The 19,414-nt window shown below is 37.6% G+C and overlaps 1 protein-coding gene across 2 annotated transcripts; it reads right to left on the bottom strand.

Moving 5' to 3' along the window:
- Nucleotides 1-1,179: 1,179 nt before the first annotated feature.
- LOC134742528 (protein sly1 homolog) lies at nt 1,180-17,951 on the bottom strand. 2 transcript variants are annotated; one of them, XM_063675747.1, is made up of 11 exons: nt 17,771-17,951; nt 17,537-17,696; nt 17,016-17,317; nt 16,361-16,450; nt 15,975-16,224; nt 9,406-9,558; nt 7,937-8,112; nt 6,493-6,763; nt 5,526-5,655; nt 2,419-2,622; nt 1,180-1,443 (listed from the first exon to the last, which is right to left on the bottom strand). In XM_063675747.1, the coding sequence occupies exons 1-11, from the start codon at nt 17,796-17,798 to the stop codon at nt 1,333-1,335; spliced, it is 1,875 nt and encodes a 624-aa protein (XP_063531817.1). In that variant the 5' UTR covers nt 17,799-17,951; the 3' UTR covers nt 1,180-1,332. The 2 variants fall into 2 exon arrangements, with proteins under 2 accessions (XP_063531817.1, XP_063531825.1); XM_063675755.1 differs by lacking the exon at nt 2,419-2,622.
- Nucleotides 17,952-19,414: the final 1,463 nt, after the last annotated feature.

Here is a 19,414-nt window from a genome sequence, read left to right as displayed (position 1 = left end):
GAGGTTGATTCACTTTTTCTTCACTTTACAATTATAGAGGCTGGCACGAATGGAATGAACGAAACTTTCATTGTATGAGTGACAACGGTATCGGTTTACAGTTAGAGCCGCCATTTTATTGGTTAATATGATACACACATAAATATTTTCATTCACTAATTCATTCCGTTCGTGCCATCTCTTGTTAATCGACCTGCATGTATGTATGTTTACAATTCTCTTTAACATGAAAGCTTGTTCTTAAATTACTTTTTGGTTCTAAAATCTTTTACTGTTTATTATTATTTTATTTTTCTACTCAAGTAGTTACTGTCTTGGCCCTCTTTTGCTCCTAACTGTAAGTATATATTGTGAGTGGTCTATTATTATTATTATAAGTGTTATCACGTATTTTAGCATAATTACACATGTGCACTAGACGGCCCCGACCTGACATCCACTGCGATACGCACTTTACTCATTCGCTATTATTATCTACAGTAGAGGTGCCGAGAGTAGTCACCCTTGGAAACACGTTTTAATATCGATCTTCGTGTTAGTTTAGTTTTTGGAATCATTACTTGGTAATGGCGAACTATAACGTTGCATTCTTATTTTAAAAATTGATACATTATCTACTTAACTGTTTATTGTGTTTAATTGTGCCAAATCCATATCATGATCAGTGATAGAACTTGTATTCTTAATGTTTGTACTTGTTACCTTAGACTATTACATTATCTTGCCGCAACAGTTAATATTGTGGATGTTCAAGTTCCTCGTCACTTAAAGTTAATCATTTTGTTCGTTAAATATAGTGCTTAGTGTAATCGTAATCATATTTGCTATTTTTCGAGGGTTATTACAATTATTACGTTCTTAGTTGACACATTTTAGTTTGTAATGAAGCACAATAGCGTAAGGACCGGCAAGATAACGACACGGTTTACAGAACTGTCCCTCACCACGGAGGGCGATTGGTTGTGAAAGTTCTGCATTAATATCTATTTTTATTTCATTTTAACATTTTTAAACGGAAATAGCGAGATGAATATTTTGTGGGTCAAGATCTGATAACTATTAAATTACTACTATCTTGTGATTTAGATTTTATACTTCTTGTTCAAAACAATCAAAAATTTATTGGTAGATATTAGATGTTAGGTATATTTTCTGTGTCATTGTAAATAAAATGCCAACTTGTTGAAGTATTGTTTCATTGAACGCATCACCAAGATTCCATCACAGACAAGAAAGAACAACAATAAAGAACGCATATAAATATAGTCATTGATTAATATTTATTATTTATACAATAAAATAGGTTAAGTAAACTGGCAGTGCTGGGATTGCTCAGTGGATCTCTTCGCCCAGAAGTGACAGTTGCTTGAGGAACTGCGAGGCGTTGGGAAGTGTCGTTGCGCCGTAAATGATCTTTCGGGCAGTTCCACTCGTAGCTGGTTGCTGCAAATATCATTATACTAGTTAGGGTTTTCAAAAGAGTTATCATCATGATAAGTTCGTGATATGCAAAGATGTTTCTGTGTTCTTATCAATTGGGCGGCAAATGTTAAATTGAACAGAAATAGCGGGTACGCTACGCTGGGGACTTCTGAAAGGACTAATCCGCCAGAATATGGTTCAAAAGCCACCTGTGCATCTTTCATATGAATAAGATTTTCGCTTTATACGCAATGCCCACCGCAAGTATAAATTAATACAAGTTACCTATTGCGTGACAGATGCCTTAATTGCCTTATGCTCTCAAGGAAATGAGTGCAGTGGCGTAACTAGGGGGTGGGGGACAGAGAGGGCATGGGCGCCATCCAAGGAGAGGGGGGGGGGGGGGCGCCAAAATGGGCAAAAAAACAGCAGCAGGGACTATTGTCAGTCGTCAGGGGGCGCAAATTTATGACTGCCCCGGGCGCCATATCCTCTAGCTACGCCCCTGAATGAGTGAGGCAGCGAAACAGTACTTAACATAAGGCGGATTAACCCTTAAACCATTTGACATTCCTTTCTATTTTCTAACAGTCATACGATTTGTAAAAGTAATTCTTATTGTAGAAATGCGTTATTGTTTTAAATACGATGGCATGCATGCATGCATGCATGTTGCCGCTACGGACTTAAGGATTAAACGAAATGTTCGACTTTGGCTCTCAAATGCACGTCGTCGCTAGTTTAGAATCTAGAGGGCTTGGTTCTCAAATGCGCGTCGCCGTCGTCGCAAGTTGAATCCAGAGGGCCTACCGCGAACCCCTTCGTACGATCGTTCTTCTATTTGCCTCTATCGCTCGAATATGCAAGAGTGATGAGAGAGGCAGATAACGAAATTTTGATTTTCGCGGTAGGCCTTCAGTTTGCCAGCCTCAAGGCACACAGCTGATAGGTAAGGAGGCTCTCGGTCACCTTAGCTTAGGTGGTAGGTACTCGTACCTTAGCGAAGTCGAGGAGGTTGTGGTACTCGATGTAGTTGCCGCCGCCGACGAGGAACACGACGGCGTCGGTGGGCGGCGGGCTGCGCGCGCTGCGTGCGCGCGCGGCCGCGTCGGTGCGCGCGGCGCGCGGGTCCAGCCACGTCAGCTCCGCGCTGTCCGAGCTGCTCAGCGCGCTCTCCACGCACCGGCTCACTGGCAGCTTCTGTTGTCCCAAACGACACCCAAATGATCCAGAGCACAGACTAGTTCAATAGGGTATTTGACTACTAAGTTAATCAAATCAGTTTCTTTTTTGGACTATGGAATGAGGGCTATCGTTTTTTTGCTCACCAGTTGGCGCCTCTGTTGATGGTGGTCCAAAAGACTAAAGAACAGCTGTCAGTCATTGAAGTGACATTTGACATTTCGAACTATGCGAAGACCACCATCTACACTAGCGCCCCTAGCGGCGAATTCATACGCGTTAGCCCTCATTTATATGAAACATTAGCATGTAACGTCACAACCAAATTACCTACTCTATAGTTGCATACGGGTTTTAAAATAGAAACTGTGTCTAAAAATAACTGCTGTCTACGTTTCTTTATTAATTTTCTGGTGCTTTGTTTCTTGCATGGTGTAAAATAATTTATTTTAAATACAGTCAAATACCCTATTGCAAACGTTATGGTTTCTACCTATCTTGCGTTGCGTCTTGCGTCACCATGACACAGAATAACAAATAGTACTAGCGTACAGAAAATTCACTCCTTCACAAAAGTCAGATTTAGGCATAAAATTATACCTATGCTCGCCGCCTGCAAGCAAAATTGAAACTTATAACCGCGCACGAACCGTGAATCTTCTTTGTGCGCCGCAGTTTTATGACCGAGCCGTGTGTCTGCACGGGGTTGTCACTTGACTAGTTTTTAACCTATACCTACTGATTTATTATTTTTAAGATAAATATGTAGGAATTACAAACGTTGATTCTGTAAACATAATTTTTTTATCCGGAGATAGTTTGACTTACTTTTCAATATCGTCCAGAATTTAAAAAAATGTTATTTCTGCTTCCTTGTTCTTCCGTTTATTCAGACATCCGTAAACATAACAATATCTTTCATACGGATTAGATCGAGATTTAGGTTTCGAAGCCATTATGTATTTTCAATTTTGCGCGAGCGCCACGTGCGAGCCGAGCGGCAGCCCACTGACATACGCCTGCCCGGGAGGCGCGCCGGCCAAATGTACCTAAACTGCGCAGTGACACCCCCCTGACCATGATTGTGACACATTAAGCGGACCAACGCAAAATTGTGGAAAATTGCATTGTTTGTCCACATTCTTGTTAGTCATAATTTGGTTTTTCTCAGAAACGCGTAAATTTCCAGGATTGCCATAAAACAAACCTAACCTAACCTACGAGGGTTGATCCGTATGCACCACCCCTAACCCTCTTATAATGAAGCTACATTCAAGATTTATATTTTATTTTTCTACATAGTCTCCCTCAATACTAATACACTTATTCCATCGGTGCTCCAGCATTTCAATAGCCTCCTGAAAAAAAAATGTCCGACCTCTGAAAACCACTCCTCCTCCACAACAGATATCACCTCATGATTGTCCAAAAAAAATTTTCCACGTAAAAATTCCTTTAATTTTGGGAATAGCCTGTAGTCGCTGGGGGCCAAGTCAGGCGAATACGGTGGGTGCTCCACCAATTCGAAGCCTGCTTGGTGTATGGCAGCCTTAGCGACACAGGACATATGGACGGGAGCATTATCTTGGTGGAAGAGTACGCCACTTGTCAACTTGCCCCGGCGTTTCTCTTTAATAGCCTCTCGCAATTTTAGAATTAAGTTTGCATAATAGGCCCCTGTAATAGTCTCTCCCTTTTTCAAATAGTCAGTCAGGATTATTCCTTGAGCATCCCAGAATACAGACAGCATAACCTTTCCTGCAGAAACCACTGTGTTTCCACTGCTTACTTTGAATTTTAGTTTCGGGATCATAGTGATGTACCCAAGACTCCTCCATGGTTACGTATCTATAGAGAAAATTATCTTTATTTGCTTGGTACATATCCAACAGACGCTGGCAAATCAATACTCTTACGTCTTTTTTGATCAATGGTCAACATTCGTGGCACCCATCTTGCACTGATCTTGTTCATACCCAATTCTTTAGTATCTGTTGCACTACATGATATGATAAGCCAGTCTCTTCAACAATTTGCCTGATACGTATTCGCCGGTCTTGTAACACCATATCGTGAACTTTATTAATGTTTTCGTCTGTAGTGACCGTTACAGGTGGTCCACCGCCATGTTGGTTTTCACAACTTGATCTTCCGCACTTAAACTCTCGACACCAACGTTTCACTATGGTCATAGGATACTGCACACTCCCCTACAGTTGCCACAATATCTTGATGGATTTGAGTTGGTGTAAAATATTTTTTTTGTAGATATTTTATTACCGCCCTCTGCTCATCAGGATCCATTTTCATACAAAAAAACCACGACTCAACAATTACAGTAAGCTGTAGCTCAATAATAGTTCGACATTTAAAAATGTTTTTTTTTTTTTTAATAACCTCTAAATGTCTATAAACCTACAGCAAAAAGGTTTTAATAACCAAGTGACAGCAAAGAGGTCAGGGGTGGTGCATACGGATCAACCCTCGTATCTATGGGATAACCTGAGGAAAATCCTGATAAGTTAACGGTTTCAGAATTATGACTATCATTACATTATGACTTTCAATTATATTTCGTTTTTTTTTTTGGATTAGAAAAATATTGAAAAACCCTTTTAAAAAATTATTTTATATTACTTATGAAAGCAAAAGAATGTAAAATATCGTATATGATTATAATTGTAACATATTTGCTGTGACTTGTTTTTTATAAGTGATTTTTAATAAAAAGAACGTCAAGGTCGCTTACCTTTTTCTAATGCTAAAAAAAACTAAGTATAGGTCGCTCTGTTAGTTTTTATGCTTGCAACACATGTTGCAGACTTGGTATGTAGATACTACAGTTATTATTAACACTAACTATATAAGTTATATATATGTATAACATTCTAATTAATTAAAAAAATAGGAACATTGCTTACGTGTTTCTTAACAACCAAATTCTTGACACCTTCCATTACAAAGGATGATCCTTGGGAAACCAACTTTGAAAACATGGACACTGTTTTTGTACCTCCACCCTCGTAATGGCCAGACATTTTTGTGAAGCCCCTGAAAGTCCATGTTGATATTAGTATTTTCAGTAAGTTTATCTTTTTGTTATGTGTAGGCTGCATAAAAAGGCTTTCTATGCTCTAATGCATAAAGTAAAATCATTCTATTAGGCCCTTACTGACTTAGCAATAGTCCAAAAAACCTGCCATTTAATCACTGAGGAGGGTAGTGCGATCCCACTCCAGCAGGACTGACATACTAATTTATTTAGTCCCAGATTTAAACAGCATAATTTACGCTTAAATATATATGTGTCCGCGTTTTTTTTTCTCGCAATGCAGGTGATTAGCAGATTCTGTAACCTTTCCTTGCATAAATACCCATTTTATCCACTATTTGCTTCTGATAAAATGGGTTGTTTTATGATCTTGCTGTACAATCTTCTATTTGATATAGAAAGCCACAAAATAGTTATTTGTGCAACAAGAGAGGAAAGTTGGTTTTTCTTGCGAGTGTTTATTTTGAGTCCCGAGAAAGCGAAAGATTCTATAATTGAATCACGAGCGAAGAGAGTGATTCTAAGGTAGAATCTTGAGCGTAGCGAGGGACTCAAAAACACGAGATGTAAAATAACTTTGCTCTCGTGTTGCACACATAATTTTTCACCTCAGTAGTGAGAACATATTAAAGGTTAAAATGTATTTCGAATTACACAGAATAACCGTACCGTACCGTAAAAAAAATGTAATAAAAGTATGAAGTTCATGGCCTTCACTAAATTAAAAAGCTACATTGTTTCACTCCCTGGAGTGACGAAAGTCGCACTTTCCTCACTCCAGGGAGTGACGAAAGTAGGCTTGTTCGAGCTGCTGAGGTGAAAAGGATATTACTCACTTCCATCGCCGCATGTACGAGATAGGGTTGACATCACAATTGGCAGCCACCAACGCGGATTCCAGCTTCTTATAATCGTCGTCGGGTATTTGCGAAGTGCACAGATAGTAAATAATGAAGAGCCGCATCTTGTCCTCCGGCGTGCCTGCGCTGGGGTCTGCGATCAGGTCGATGACTGCCTTGCTTTCTACGCCGCTGCTTTTGCTCATTATCTTTTCCTCCAGTTCGAAGAATGAGTCTAATCGTCTTGATTTTATTGCGTTTAGAATAGCTGTAAAAAACACGTTTTATAAAAATTCAAATTAAGGTTCAAAAGTAGTTGACTATTTTTTTATAGTATCAGTCGATCAGGTTTGTTTAGAGGATCAAATGTCTGTATGGGACCCATTGTCTTAAAGCAATACAAAAGTCACAAATGATGGTCATAAGTCTGGCATCGCCACTTTACTGAGCAAGCGCTCTAAGGCATCGCCACTTTACTGAGCAAACGCTCTAAAACAAATGGAAACACATTGTGACGCCACTGTGTCACTTTGCATAGAAGCCGTTCCGATGTATGCAAAACAAGGAAATTGCGTTTTTGTCGGTGAAATGTTGCGTTTATTATGTATATTTTTGCTGTACAATATTTTTTTAAATAAAATGTAAGGAATCGAGTGGAACCGTTTTTTTTCTCCTATTTGAAAGTAAAAAAAAAGATTTTTTTTCGAAACTGGTCTTGTATTTTTTTATTACTTCATCATCATCATCATCATCCACCGAATTCCCGCGACCTTCACCAGGTCGTCGCTCCACCTCGTTGGAGGCCCACCGGCAGTTCGTCTTCCGGTACGCGGACGCCACTCCAGAACCTTCCGGCCCCGCCGGCCATCAGTTCCGCGAGCAAGGTTTTATTACTTATTCCCATATATTTTTTAAGTTTCCAATTTATTGTGATAAATTGCTCATTTTCTATCTATTTAACTAGATTTAGTTATAAAATTCAACATGTGTCAACTACCCTATTAATACTATACTATATTGAAATTAAACTCGGGTACGAAATCTATTAAATTCTTAGTCACATCCACATTATTGCAAGTAATTGCGCCAAAATTGGATCTCTACATTTATTATAGGACTATTGAAAGGGTTTGATATGTTCAAGAAATAGTTTATCTATCTAAATAGATGAACTATTTCTTGTTGTTATTCTGTCAGGGGACAACACTAGCACAGTTTGTTAGACCTGTTGTACTACTTACTAGTCTTACTACTAACATGATTAGAAGATGACCTGTTATAGAAAGGGCTTACAACTGACACAAAAACGCATTATTGTTTAATTTAAATGCCATAAAAATCGGGATTTTAAGAGTGACAAGAAAAAGTTGATACACCCATCTACCCTAATACTCAGAGGTGCCTGTAGAAGGTGGCCAATGCAAGTGCAAGCTTTTAATACCTGTGGCAATGGTGGTGTGCATGTCGATCAGCCTCTTCTTCTCCATGAGCTGTGGCAGGGAGTTGACGGCGCTGGTGAGCCGCTGGGTGTTGTCGCTCACCATGCTCAGGGCCAGGTCGCTGTCCGCGTCTAGGCCCATTGAGCTTTTCAGCTTCTTCACTTCTGCTTCCGAATTCCTGTAAAATCATAGAACATATTTTAGTTTATGACAAAGATTCATTGATTGTATAATAAAATCGTGCCCCCATGTTTGACAGCTGAAATAGATGGCGGATTTGTGGTAACTGAATTTACAACAAGCATCATCTTTTAACACCACAGTTTCCGCATAAGGTATAGAGCTGTGCAGCGCCATTTTAAGAATACATTAGCTTAGGGTTGCCATAGGTATAGGGACGTCGACCGGAACAATTGTTTTGCATGGTGAGGGGAGGGGCGGGGGGGGAGGGGGGGTTTGTGTAAAAATTCGTCGCTCATACATATGTACTCGTACAGTGTGAAGGTACAGAAGAGTGTACACTGTAGTGATATGACGAATACATAACCCATTCGTTTTTCCATTCCCACGGGGACAATTTTCGTATTGGACGGGACACCGGGACATCACGCTTCAATCGGGCACATGTCCCGGCATACGGGGATGTATGGCCACCCTACAATAGCTGTCAAATTCGAAGCACTCATTTGTCTACTCTACTGTACTGTCATACAAACAAAACAATGAATATTTAGTTTATCTACGCACATATCATTAGTGCTCTAAAATGCGTTCAGACGCCTCAAATCCAGGAATTCCTCGTGTAGCGTCGCCAAAAACCTAGCCGATACTCAATTAAATCTCAAACGCGAGTGGGCAAAATCGTGGGACTTGTTAATGGCCGAAAACTAGGCTCTGATATCACGCCTGGCTCCAGAATAACGGGATCGGACCTCCCTAGACGAGACTGGTGCAAACTTAATAGACTGAGTACTGGTCATGGTCGATGCGCCTACTACAAGTATAGGTGGGTGGGTGGATTCCCCGGCCTGCGGTTGCGGTGCGGAAGCACAAACCATCCAGCACATCATTCATGACTGTCCTATAACGCGTTATGTCGCCGGTCCTCCCGAAGACCTGATCACCCTGAGCGACGAAGCCATAAAGTGGCTGACTAGTCTATGTGCAGATCTTTAATTACTTACAATACTTACACTGTTTCTATTTTTACAATTATTATGTATGCCATACGATTAAATAAATAAATGCGTTCAGAAACCGTAGGAAACAAACAGCATTATTATCTACAACCAATTTTACTATGAGAACTTTCTTGTCTGTGGTAATAGGTAAAACTTTAATGTTATTAAAATACATTATACTATACATATAATGTCTGCACGATTTTATGTGCATAGTAGTATTTAACTGAAGAATTAACTTAACCTCTAAATCCGGCAATATAATATAGGTTTTAAATAAAGTTACTAACCTATATTTGTCTAAATCCTCTTGTATAGCCTCTGCTACTGTGGGAAAAGGACTACCTTTATGCTCCGTCCAAAGAGGATCCTTTGAGTCCAAATCACAAACGCGAATCTTTGTCTTTTGCCCTGGCACTGCTGAAGATTCTGGTACAGCAGCTCTAAAATAATACACATGTAGTTATTGAAGTAAGGAGAATGTGTAAATTTTGATGGCAGATTCAAAGTACCTCCCATAATAATGGTGATACATATATGAATTGTTCTACATTTTGAACCCTATTATTAAAATAAGAGATACTAGATTTCCTCAGAATAATGACTAAAGCAAAGAAGCCGGGCAAAAATAAAAGCTTGGTAAAAGATATCGTATTCACAACACGTTATTACTTTTTGTCTATGAGTGAGTGAGACAACAATCCGCAAGTTCTTTCGTTTTTTTCAGTATTGTCATAAGATGAACTGAGGGAAATGTCAAATGGTCCTATGTGGTTCTATAATATAATCCAGCCAAATAAAATATATGCTCGTTATTTCACAGGTAGGTGTCAACTGTAACAACTTGACATAGTCGTATTATTTTAGTTGAAATATTTCGGGATGTTTCAGCGGTCATCTTGGTTTATTTTAATTATATTGTTGCTATTCCTGAAAGATTGTTGGAAAACGTGCTGAGTTTTTATTTGTAATGGTTTGAAGTTCCCTTTGTGATAATCATACCCCGCAATCGAACTAGCAAATCTGTAGCAGTTGTACATCAGGGTTGTCACTGTTGCCAAATGAAGATCAATGTCATGTTGGTAGAAAGTAAGTTGCAAATATTATACTTTCTACCAACATGACATTGATCTTCATTTGGCAACAGTGACAACCCTGATGTACAACTGCTACAGATTTGCTAGTTCGATTGCGGGGTATGGTGATAATGTCTTGTGTGATCGAGGGCTGTAAATCGCATACAGGAAGAAAAGAAAATACGCACGAACCGATAACCTTTAATCGGTGAGTTTTGTTCAATTTTGAAGAAATTAATTTATAGGACCTGACCCTAAACATAGAAATCGATATGTTGTTTATGTAATTATTACTTGCATTCAAGTCTATATAGATTTTTGCATATATTTTCGAACTTTTCTGCTAAGTATGAAAGGTTATATTTTTGGCATAGTGATGTATCGACCTCAGATCAATAACCTATCGATATTTACAGCTTTCATATAGTTTGGCCCAGGACTGTCTCATTTTAATTGATGAGTACAGTCAAGGGCATAAATATATATACATTCCCAAAGTCTCAAAAATATGTGTACGCTCAGACAATAAAATCGTGTTCACATATTTTTAAGCCAATTGTCTGGATCGATATTTTTGCCTTCGACTGTACCTATAGTTTTCTTTGTTCTTACTTACTGACAGATTGTGTTTGCCAGATTAGTTTAATACTAAAAACCGGTCAAGTGAGGGTCGGACGCGCGCACCAAGGGGACCGTACTTTTTAGTATTTGTTGTTATAGCGGCAACAGAAATACATCATCTGTGAAAATTTCAACTGTCTAGCTATCACGGTTCATGAGATACAGCCTGGTGACAGACAGACGGACAGCGAAGTATTAGTAATAGGGTCCCGTTTTTACCCTTTGGGTACGGGTAAAAAAGACATTAATGATCATTGATGAATGTTCCTTTTATTAATATTGTTGGTCACAAAACTCAACTTTTTATTTCAGATTTTCAAAGGACGAGGAATAGGGGATATTACTGCAATGTTCTGCCACCAGAGTGCAGCACTAGCTTTTTTAGTGCACAGTAGTTTATTCATACTGTACCTTTAACAGGTTTTTGACAAGTTTTCAGGGGACCTACCGGAAAACTCGAATCCGAAATTTCGTTATCTAGCTGCCTCTTTATCGCTCGAATACGCAAGAGTGACAGAGATGTTAGATAACGAAAGTTCGATTTTCTTGTTTCGCGATAGACCCTCAGATTGTGATAGTGGCGCCACCTACGCCGAGTTTCGCGTAATATTCCCTATTATTAAATAATAAAAAAATATATTGCACGAACGTTTTTTTTTCATTTCCTATTTGGTACAGTCAGCTGCAGAGAAAAGGTACCCCACGTCCATACTAATTTACAGAACTTTGTATGCAGGGGGGTGCCTTTTCTCTGCAGCTGACTGTACATGACTAGAAACTATACTTAGTCTTTTAGCATTAGAAAAAACGGTAAACCATTTCCACGTGTCTTTTTATTGACAAGTTTTTTTATAAATATAGCAATATTTTACTTATGAAAGCAAAAGTATGTAAATGATCGTATATTATATTTGTTGTGACTTATTTTCAAAAGTGTTTTTCGATAAAACGACACGTTAAGATCGCTCGCCTTCTTTCTAATGATAAAAAAACGAGAGGTATAGTTAGACGGTTCTGAGTGGTAGACTGCAAATGAGATAAAAGCTATATTAGGTACATGCATTAATCCTCATATCAGGCGGCTCTTTGATTCCAAGGATTGCATAATTTTTATACTTTTTAATGATTTTTAGAATATGAAAATTATAAAAAGTATAAAAGTTATGCAATCCTTGTATTCCACGCATTTCATTTCATTTCATTTCAACGAGCCGCCTGCTACAGATTTCTTGAAATTGCCGCGTTTTTTCAGGTTCAACTTTCATTAGCCAGACTATTATCAATTTGCCAATTTCGTGATTATTCTTTTACACGGCACATAAACTTATGCATAATTTATCGATATAAAAAGTCGACACAGTTACATCCCTAGCAAATTATCAAACTTATGACACCGTACGTAAATGAGAAATAACAAGCATATATGCATCTCTTTTCGGCACATTATCTAATTCGTAAGGAAGTAAAGTACGGGTATACATTTTTGCGAATCATTTTTGCCCGACTTCTATGCTTTAGTCATTATTCTGAGTAGATTTCATAAACTTTTATACTATAAATAATTTATTCATCAAATAGTATGAATGAAAAAAAGTTTTTCTACTCGTCGAGTATAATCTGTGTATTACAACTTCACACGCAACACTACAACCTTACTCTTTTCAACGTTGTATAGTCTATGGCACTTCCGACTCAAGCATAAGAATTTTATCGATACGGTTTAGTCAATTATAAAAATTTTGAAAATGGAACTTCATACATTTTGATAAAATATTTCTTGTAAAAGCAAATTAGCCTACTTAAACACGCTGCTGCGTCGCACTGCTTTGTGATTGGTTGGCCAACAAAAACATTTTATTTTATGTTGTAGTAGAAACAATTGCTTCATAAGCGAGTGCTTCATAAGAAACGCGCATGTGACACCCTTTATATAGCAACATTCATACCCTACGAAAACCGCTTAGCGTTGCTTGTTAGTCTCCTTAGGCTACGGTGGCCAAAATCGAGAAAAAAACTGTCTTAAAATTGAATTTAGCGCGGAGCAGGTACCAGGGCCTCATGAGTTACGAGGTGTCGTTGACCAACCCGCCGGGGGCGCCGGGCCCGCGGCGGCCGCGCGGCGGCCAGGGCGCGCACGAGTATGAAGGTATCGCGGGCTAAGGCAGCTCACGTATCTTAGCTGTAGGTATAGGTACTTTTGGTTTTGGTTTGGTTTGGTGGTATGATTCTACTAGTTGAAAGTATTATTTTTTTGTCTCGTAGAAAAAGTATTGTATACAATAGTGCTATAATCAAGCTTTTCAATCTCGTACCTTAGTTAAGCAACTCAGCAAGCTTCGTTGCTTAAACACGGTACTCGACTGAAAAGCTCTCTATTATATCACGATTGTATAAAATACTATAGACCAATATAACTGCAACAATTTTGACAGCACAGACTGTGCAAGTGTTCTTTATGGGGTTCCTTTTTTTGACATAATTATTGAAAGTCATAATGTAATGATTGTCATATTATCATTAGTCATAATTCTGAATCCGTTAACTTTTCAGGGTTTTCCTCGGGTTATCCTATAGATAGGTTAGGTTAGGTTTGTTTTATGGCAATCCTGAAAAATTACACGTTTCTGAGAAAAACCAAGTTATGACTAATGATAATATGACAATCATTACATTTTATGACTTTCAATAATTATGTCAAACAATAGAGACCCGTTATTTATACGTCATAATTTTATAAAAGTTTGACGTTTTTAAATAACAATTGCACAGTCTGGGCTATTAAAATCGCTGCATACTTTTTTATTTTATTTTATTATTTAGCTTTATCCCACATTAGTGGTCCCCAAGGGTATAAGCCTCCTCCATCTGTCTCCACCTCTCTTTGTCGGTGGCAACATCCATCCATTTTTTTCCCGCAGCCTGTACAATGTCATCTGCCCATCTTTTTCTTTGCCTTCCCGCTCTTCTCTTTCCAGCTGGGCCTGGCCATTTTGTTACAAGATTTGTCCACCTTTGATCCTGATATCTTGCTACATGACCTGCCCACCTCCACTTTTGTTTCAGACTAAACTGCAGGGCATCTGTTATCTTTGTTCTCTTGCGGATGTCTATATTTCTTGTTTTTTGTATTCTTCTTAAATTTAAAATACTTCTTTCCATTGCATGCTGGCAAGATAGAATTTTGTTCTTCGCTCTTTCCGTGTAAACCCATGTTTGGCATGCATATGTCAAACTTGGAAGAATGCAGGAGTCCATTATGACCTTTTTCATGTTAAGATTGTAATTGCCTTTGAGAATTTCTTTTTGTGCCCAGTATTTCTTCCAGGTTGTGTTTATTCTTCTATCAATTTCATTTTCATTACTGGTTGTTGCGAAAGATACTAATTTTCCCAGATATACATAGTCTTCTACATAATCTATGGGTTTTTCCTCTATTTTAATAGTCTTCTTGTTGTAGTTTGACATGATTTTAGTTTTAGATGCATTCATGTGCAGGCCGATTTTTTTGCTTTCAAAGTCCAGTTCTTGTAGCATTTTTTCCATGTCTTTTGCTGATTCACTAAAGATGGCTATGTCATCAGCAAATCTTAAATGCGTTAGTTTTTTGTTTGATATCCATATTCCTTTTCGATTGCAGTCCATTTTCTTGAAAATATCCTCCAGAACCGCTATAAATAGATTTGGAGAGAGTGGGTCGCCTTGTCTCACTCCTCTCCCAATTGTGAATGGTTCGCCTTGCCTTTCTAGTTTAACTCTGCTTGTGCTTTTTGAATAAATATTCTTTATTATGTCTATATATGTGTTGTTGATATTATTGTTTTTTAGGGCAAGCAATATAGATGACTGTGTTATACTATCGAAAGCTTTCGAGTAGTCCATAAAAGCTATATATAGTGGCCTATTAAATTCTTTATATTTTTCAATAACCTGTTCCATGGTGTGGATGTGGTCGGTTGTAGAATAGTGTGATCTGAATCCTGCCTGTTCAACCGGTTGATTTCTGTCGATGTTTGGAGCTATTCTACTCAGAATTATTGATGAGAAGAGTTTATATATTGTTGATAGTAGGCTTATAGGTCTGTAGTTGCTGATGTCAAGCGGGTTCCCTTTCTTGTAGAGTAGTGTTATGTTCGATTCACACCACTGGTTTGGTACTTCCTTGTTTTTCAAAACTAGGTTGAACAGTTTTACTAGATATGTTATTAAAATTGGAGCACCTATTTTTAGGGCTTCATTCGAGATGCTGTCTGCTCCTGGGCTTTTCTCAGGTTTTTTTTATATGTTTTAGGATCTCATTTATAGTTATTTGCTCTGGGATTGTTTCTGAAGTATTTTCTTTATTACAGTTATAGTTAATTTCTTCCTCCTGTAATGGTTTTTTGTAAAGTCCAGCATAGAAAGTTGTGGCATGTTTCACTATATCATCTCTATCCCTAGTTTCTCCCTTTTCATCATTCAAAGATTGTATCCAATTTTTGCAAGTAGCAAGTTCTTTAGAAGCTCTCTTTGAGCTTCTGAACTTTGACATGTTCCTTTCTATTACTGATTGTCTATGGCTATCATAGTCTTTTCGGATTGCCTTATTTGTTTGTTTGAATATCACCTTTAATTCTTCTTTAATTTCTCTGGTTCTTGGCTTCATGGTCAATAGTTCATGTCGTCTAGAAGTTAGACTAAGTGTTTGATTGGTAAGAACTCTGTGTTGGGTTGTGCTTGGTTTTTTAGTAGATTGTAGACTTTTTGCTATTATTATTATGCTGCATAAGTATGCAGCATAATAATAACGAACGAAGTATGGTAGAGTTAGACCAAGATAAGTATCTTGGTCTAACTCTACCATACTTCGTTATTTTAGCATTAGAAAAAAAGTAAACAATCTTGCCATGTCTTTTAATTGAAAAATCGCTTTAAAAAATGAGTATCTATAAAGAATGTAAATTATATTATATTATTTATATATAATTGTTACGTACTTTCTGTGACTTAATTCTCAAGTGTTTTTTAATAAGAAGACACATCAAGATCGCTTACCTTCTTTCTAATGCTAAAAAAATGAAGTATAAGAGACTATAATTTCCTTACAACTTTAACGTTATTCCCTAGATCATAAGGCTGATTATCATTTATTACAACTTGTTATGATACATATGAACATAGCCTACCTGTTCAGTGACAAGTCCAGTACATCATGTGCCAAAGCCTGGTAGGTCCATGTGTGATGCAAGGGTGTCGCCATATCAATATTTCTATCCAACAAAATAAGCATAGGCCTAGTGAAACTGAATTGACCTGTGTTGCCATGGAACAAATTGTTTCTGGCATCCCATAGATTCTCTCTCAACTTTTTGTCTAGTTTTGTTGCTACCATTTCAGCTGCATTGCCTTTGCTACTTCTTATTATAGGCACATTACCTAAAATATAAATATTAGAAAAATATAAACCTCATAGAAAAAAATCATATGTATATTTTCTTTGATTAGCTCCTGACATAGTTTTATTAACACAAAGAAATACAAAAAATGGTTTATACATATACATAGTACATACCTAAAGTAACAAACACAGAGAATAAACTTTCTACAATGGTATCCATGATAGCCTCCATTTCAGTATCTTTAGTGTCACCTTTGTTTATTGCTGTAACAAATAAATTATTGTTTATATATACATTTATTATATTTTTGGTCTGTTTTCACAAAAAGTATTATTGAAATTGATTAAAACCTAATTTTAAAATACTGTATTCTTTTTTAGGGTTCCGTACCCAAAGGGTAAAAACGGGACCCTATTACTAAGACTGCTGTCCATCTGTCCGTCCGTCTGTCTGTCTGTCACCAGGCTGTATCTCATTAACCATGACAGCTAGAGAGTTAAAATTTTCACAGATGATGTATTTCTGTTGCCGCTATAACAACAAATACTAAAAAGTACGGAACCCTCGGTGTGCGAGTCCGACTCGCACTTGGCCAGTTTTTTTATTTTTATGTAGTGTGCACATTTTTATTGTAGGTATTGTGTAAATAAATGATTACATTTTCTGATATTTTATTTATTTAAGTTTTATTGCACAAAACATAAAAATAATGTACTTCATGCCCGATTTTTGTTTTAGAATCGTAAATTGAGTCTTACTACCTGCACTACATCACTGGTGATATTGACAACAAACACAAACCAATTTAATAATATAAGAAATATTTACCATAGTAAGATAATGAATCTGACTGTTGGTGCTTCATAATAAACAAATCATCCTCTAAGCAAATGAAGTTCAAATACTGATCAAAAACTTTGTGTATATGCATGACTGAGTTAGACTGGATGGCTGACGCTGCAAGGTCCTCTAGTTTCTGCCTCGTTATGGGTGATATGAAGTTCAAGTGGTACTGGTCGTAGATCCCATTGTCCAGGTCCTGGCAGATGCGGCCGAGGTTCTCTTCTGAAGGAGCACAGAAGTAGACGGCAGGCACTTCTGGAATGTTGTCTCTATCGGAATGCAGCTGACTGGGATTTTACAAATTAATTATTTATGAAAATATTGAAACATTTGTTATGGATAAGGTGGACATTATTTATATAAATTATGAGTTAAATTGGGATTTAGGGCCTTTGCTTTATTTACTTAGAATTTAGATATTTGATTACTTTCACACCAAATTTTCTTATTTATCAGTAAAATATAATAGGCGGTAAAAATCGAATGAAACATAAGTAGGTACTTACACGTGTAGAGTGACACCTAATTCCCTTAACTCTTTGATAGATATTAGCGGAGAAATAATGTCTTGGCCAATTCTGTCGTACACCAGCACTTTCCATGTCGGTTCAGTTGCCACGCCCTTAGTTAGCGGCTGGTTGAGGTTCAGCATCTGCTTTAAGGCATCTGGAAAAGTATATGTGAGTAATTCCCAACTCATTGTATGTTAACATGGAGTTAAATAGTCAATTAAGACTTACTGAGTTGGCGTTCTCTTAAGGTTGTCATTGTCCTGAATTAAATATCTTTCCATCAATTTGAGATAGTGTAGAAGATTTCTCACATGTGGAAAATACAAAATACCTCTAATATCAAAATAATTCCAATGTTCAAGAAAAAAATTGTGTTAGTACTCGAACTACACGGTCTATACACGAAATCTCAATAGTCAATACGTCAAATTAAACGTCAAGTTGACGTTTTAACACGTCGTCAGTTTCGTTCAGAAATCGCAAGTTTTCATGATGATGATATTGATGATTATTATGTGTTTGTACAGTCTTTATTTGTATAAAGCTCGCTCCAGACTACACGGCGCGAAGCCGCAAACGCGAAATCGACTTCGCTGATTAGCGAACTAGACTACACTCGCGTTCGCGGCTTCGCGCCGTGATTCGCGCATGAGTGTGGAGGGACCTTAAAGACTTATTTTTTTATGAGCTGTCTGCCGTGTCTGACGTATCTCTGCTATCTCAAAAAACATAGTTTTGAGTAAATCGACTTTAAAGTTTTTGGTGAGCGTGAAAACTAATAAACTCATATATTTCGTCAGTTTATTGAGTTAAGTCATTTTTTAAAAGTGTTTTGTGTTTCAATAGACGTGAAGTATAATATTTCTTTACTTTTTTTTTTGTAAAAGTACATAGTTTTTGAAATAAACGCATAAACATAGTTTGGCGTAACCACTGTTTCATACATTTGGTGGTTGCGCGTAACTATGTTAACTTAAAGTTAGACGAGTTCGTTGTATGAGCGCTCATACTATTTCGCGTGGCCACGGCTCGCGGGCTTATTGAGGTTTTCGTTTATCTAAAGTTAGAAGACTACATTGTATCAACTTCTAGTAAAACGTGTAACCAGGGCATGGGGAATATTGAGGTGGTCACGCGTAGTTCTTCTATCTTAAGTTGTAAGAGTTCGTTGTATTAGTGCTCCTAGTAAAACGCGTAACCAGACTACATAAGATAATCCATTTTATAATGTGCTAACTCACATTACATACAAGGAGCCCGAGATCCATCAGTCCTTACATCATTGGTTATAAAGTAGATCAATCGATTGGTGGAAAGAGCCTTATGTTTAATAGCGTATGCATGTTTTGCGTGTATGTATGTATGTATGTATGTATGTATGTGTGTATGTATATATGTATGTATGTATGTATGTATGTATGTATGTATGTGTGTGTTTGTTTGTATGTACTTTATTTAATATTGAATTCCAGTAAGTGTAAAAGGCGGAATTAACGGCAGAAGGTCAGTTACTCCAAAAATTTTAACCGCCTTAAAAAAAGGTTCTCAGTTTAACCCGTATGTTTGTCCGCGATTATCTCGCGTTTGGCTGAACCGATTTTGATGCGGTTTTCAGAAAAGTGTTTGTTACATTCTGGAGAAGGTTTTAGTATACATAGAGCTGAGCTGATGCTGAACCCTGGCTGTACCTGTGGCCTAGTGGAACTCAGGTTTGGTGTAACATAGGCAAACGCTGTTTTGGTCATCCGACACGCCTTGATGAGCACTTGCGAGAGTTGTACCTAATAGTGGAACTCAGGTTTGGTGCAACGTAGGCAAACGCTGTTTTGGTCATCCGACACGCCTTGATAAGCACTTGGGAGAGCAGTACCC

This window comes from Cydia strobilella, chromosome 1, assembly GCF_947568885.1.
Source record: "Cydia strobilella chromosome 1, ilCydStro3.1, whole genome shotgun sequence".
In the NCBI taxonomy this organism is placed as follows: domain Eukaryota; kingdom Metazoa; phylum Arthropoda; class Insecta; order Lepidoptera; family Tortricidae; genus Cydia; species Cydia strobilella.
Note: the sequence above shows the minus strand (reverse complement) of the source record. Positions and strands in the feature narration are given on the sequence as shown.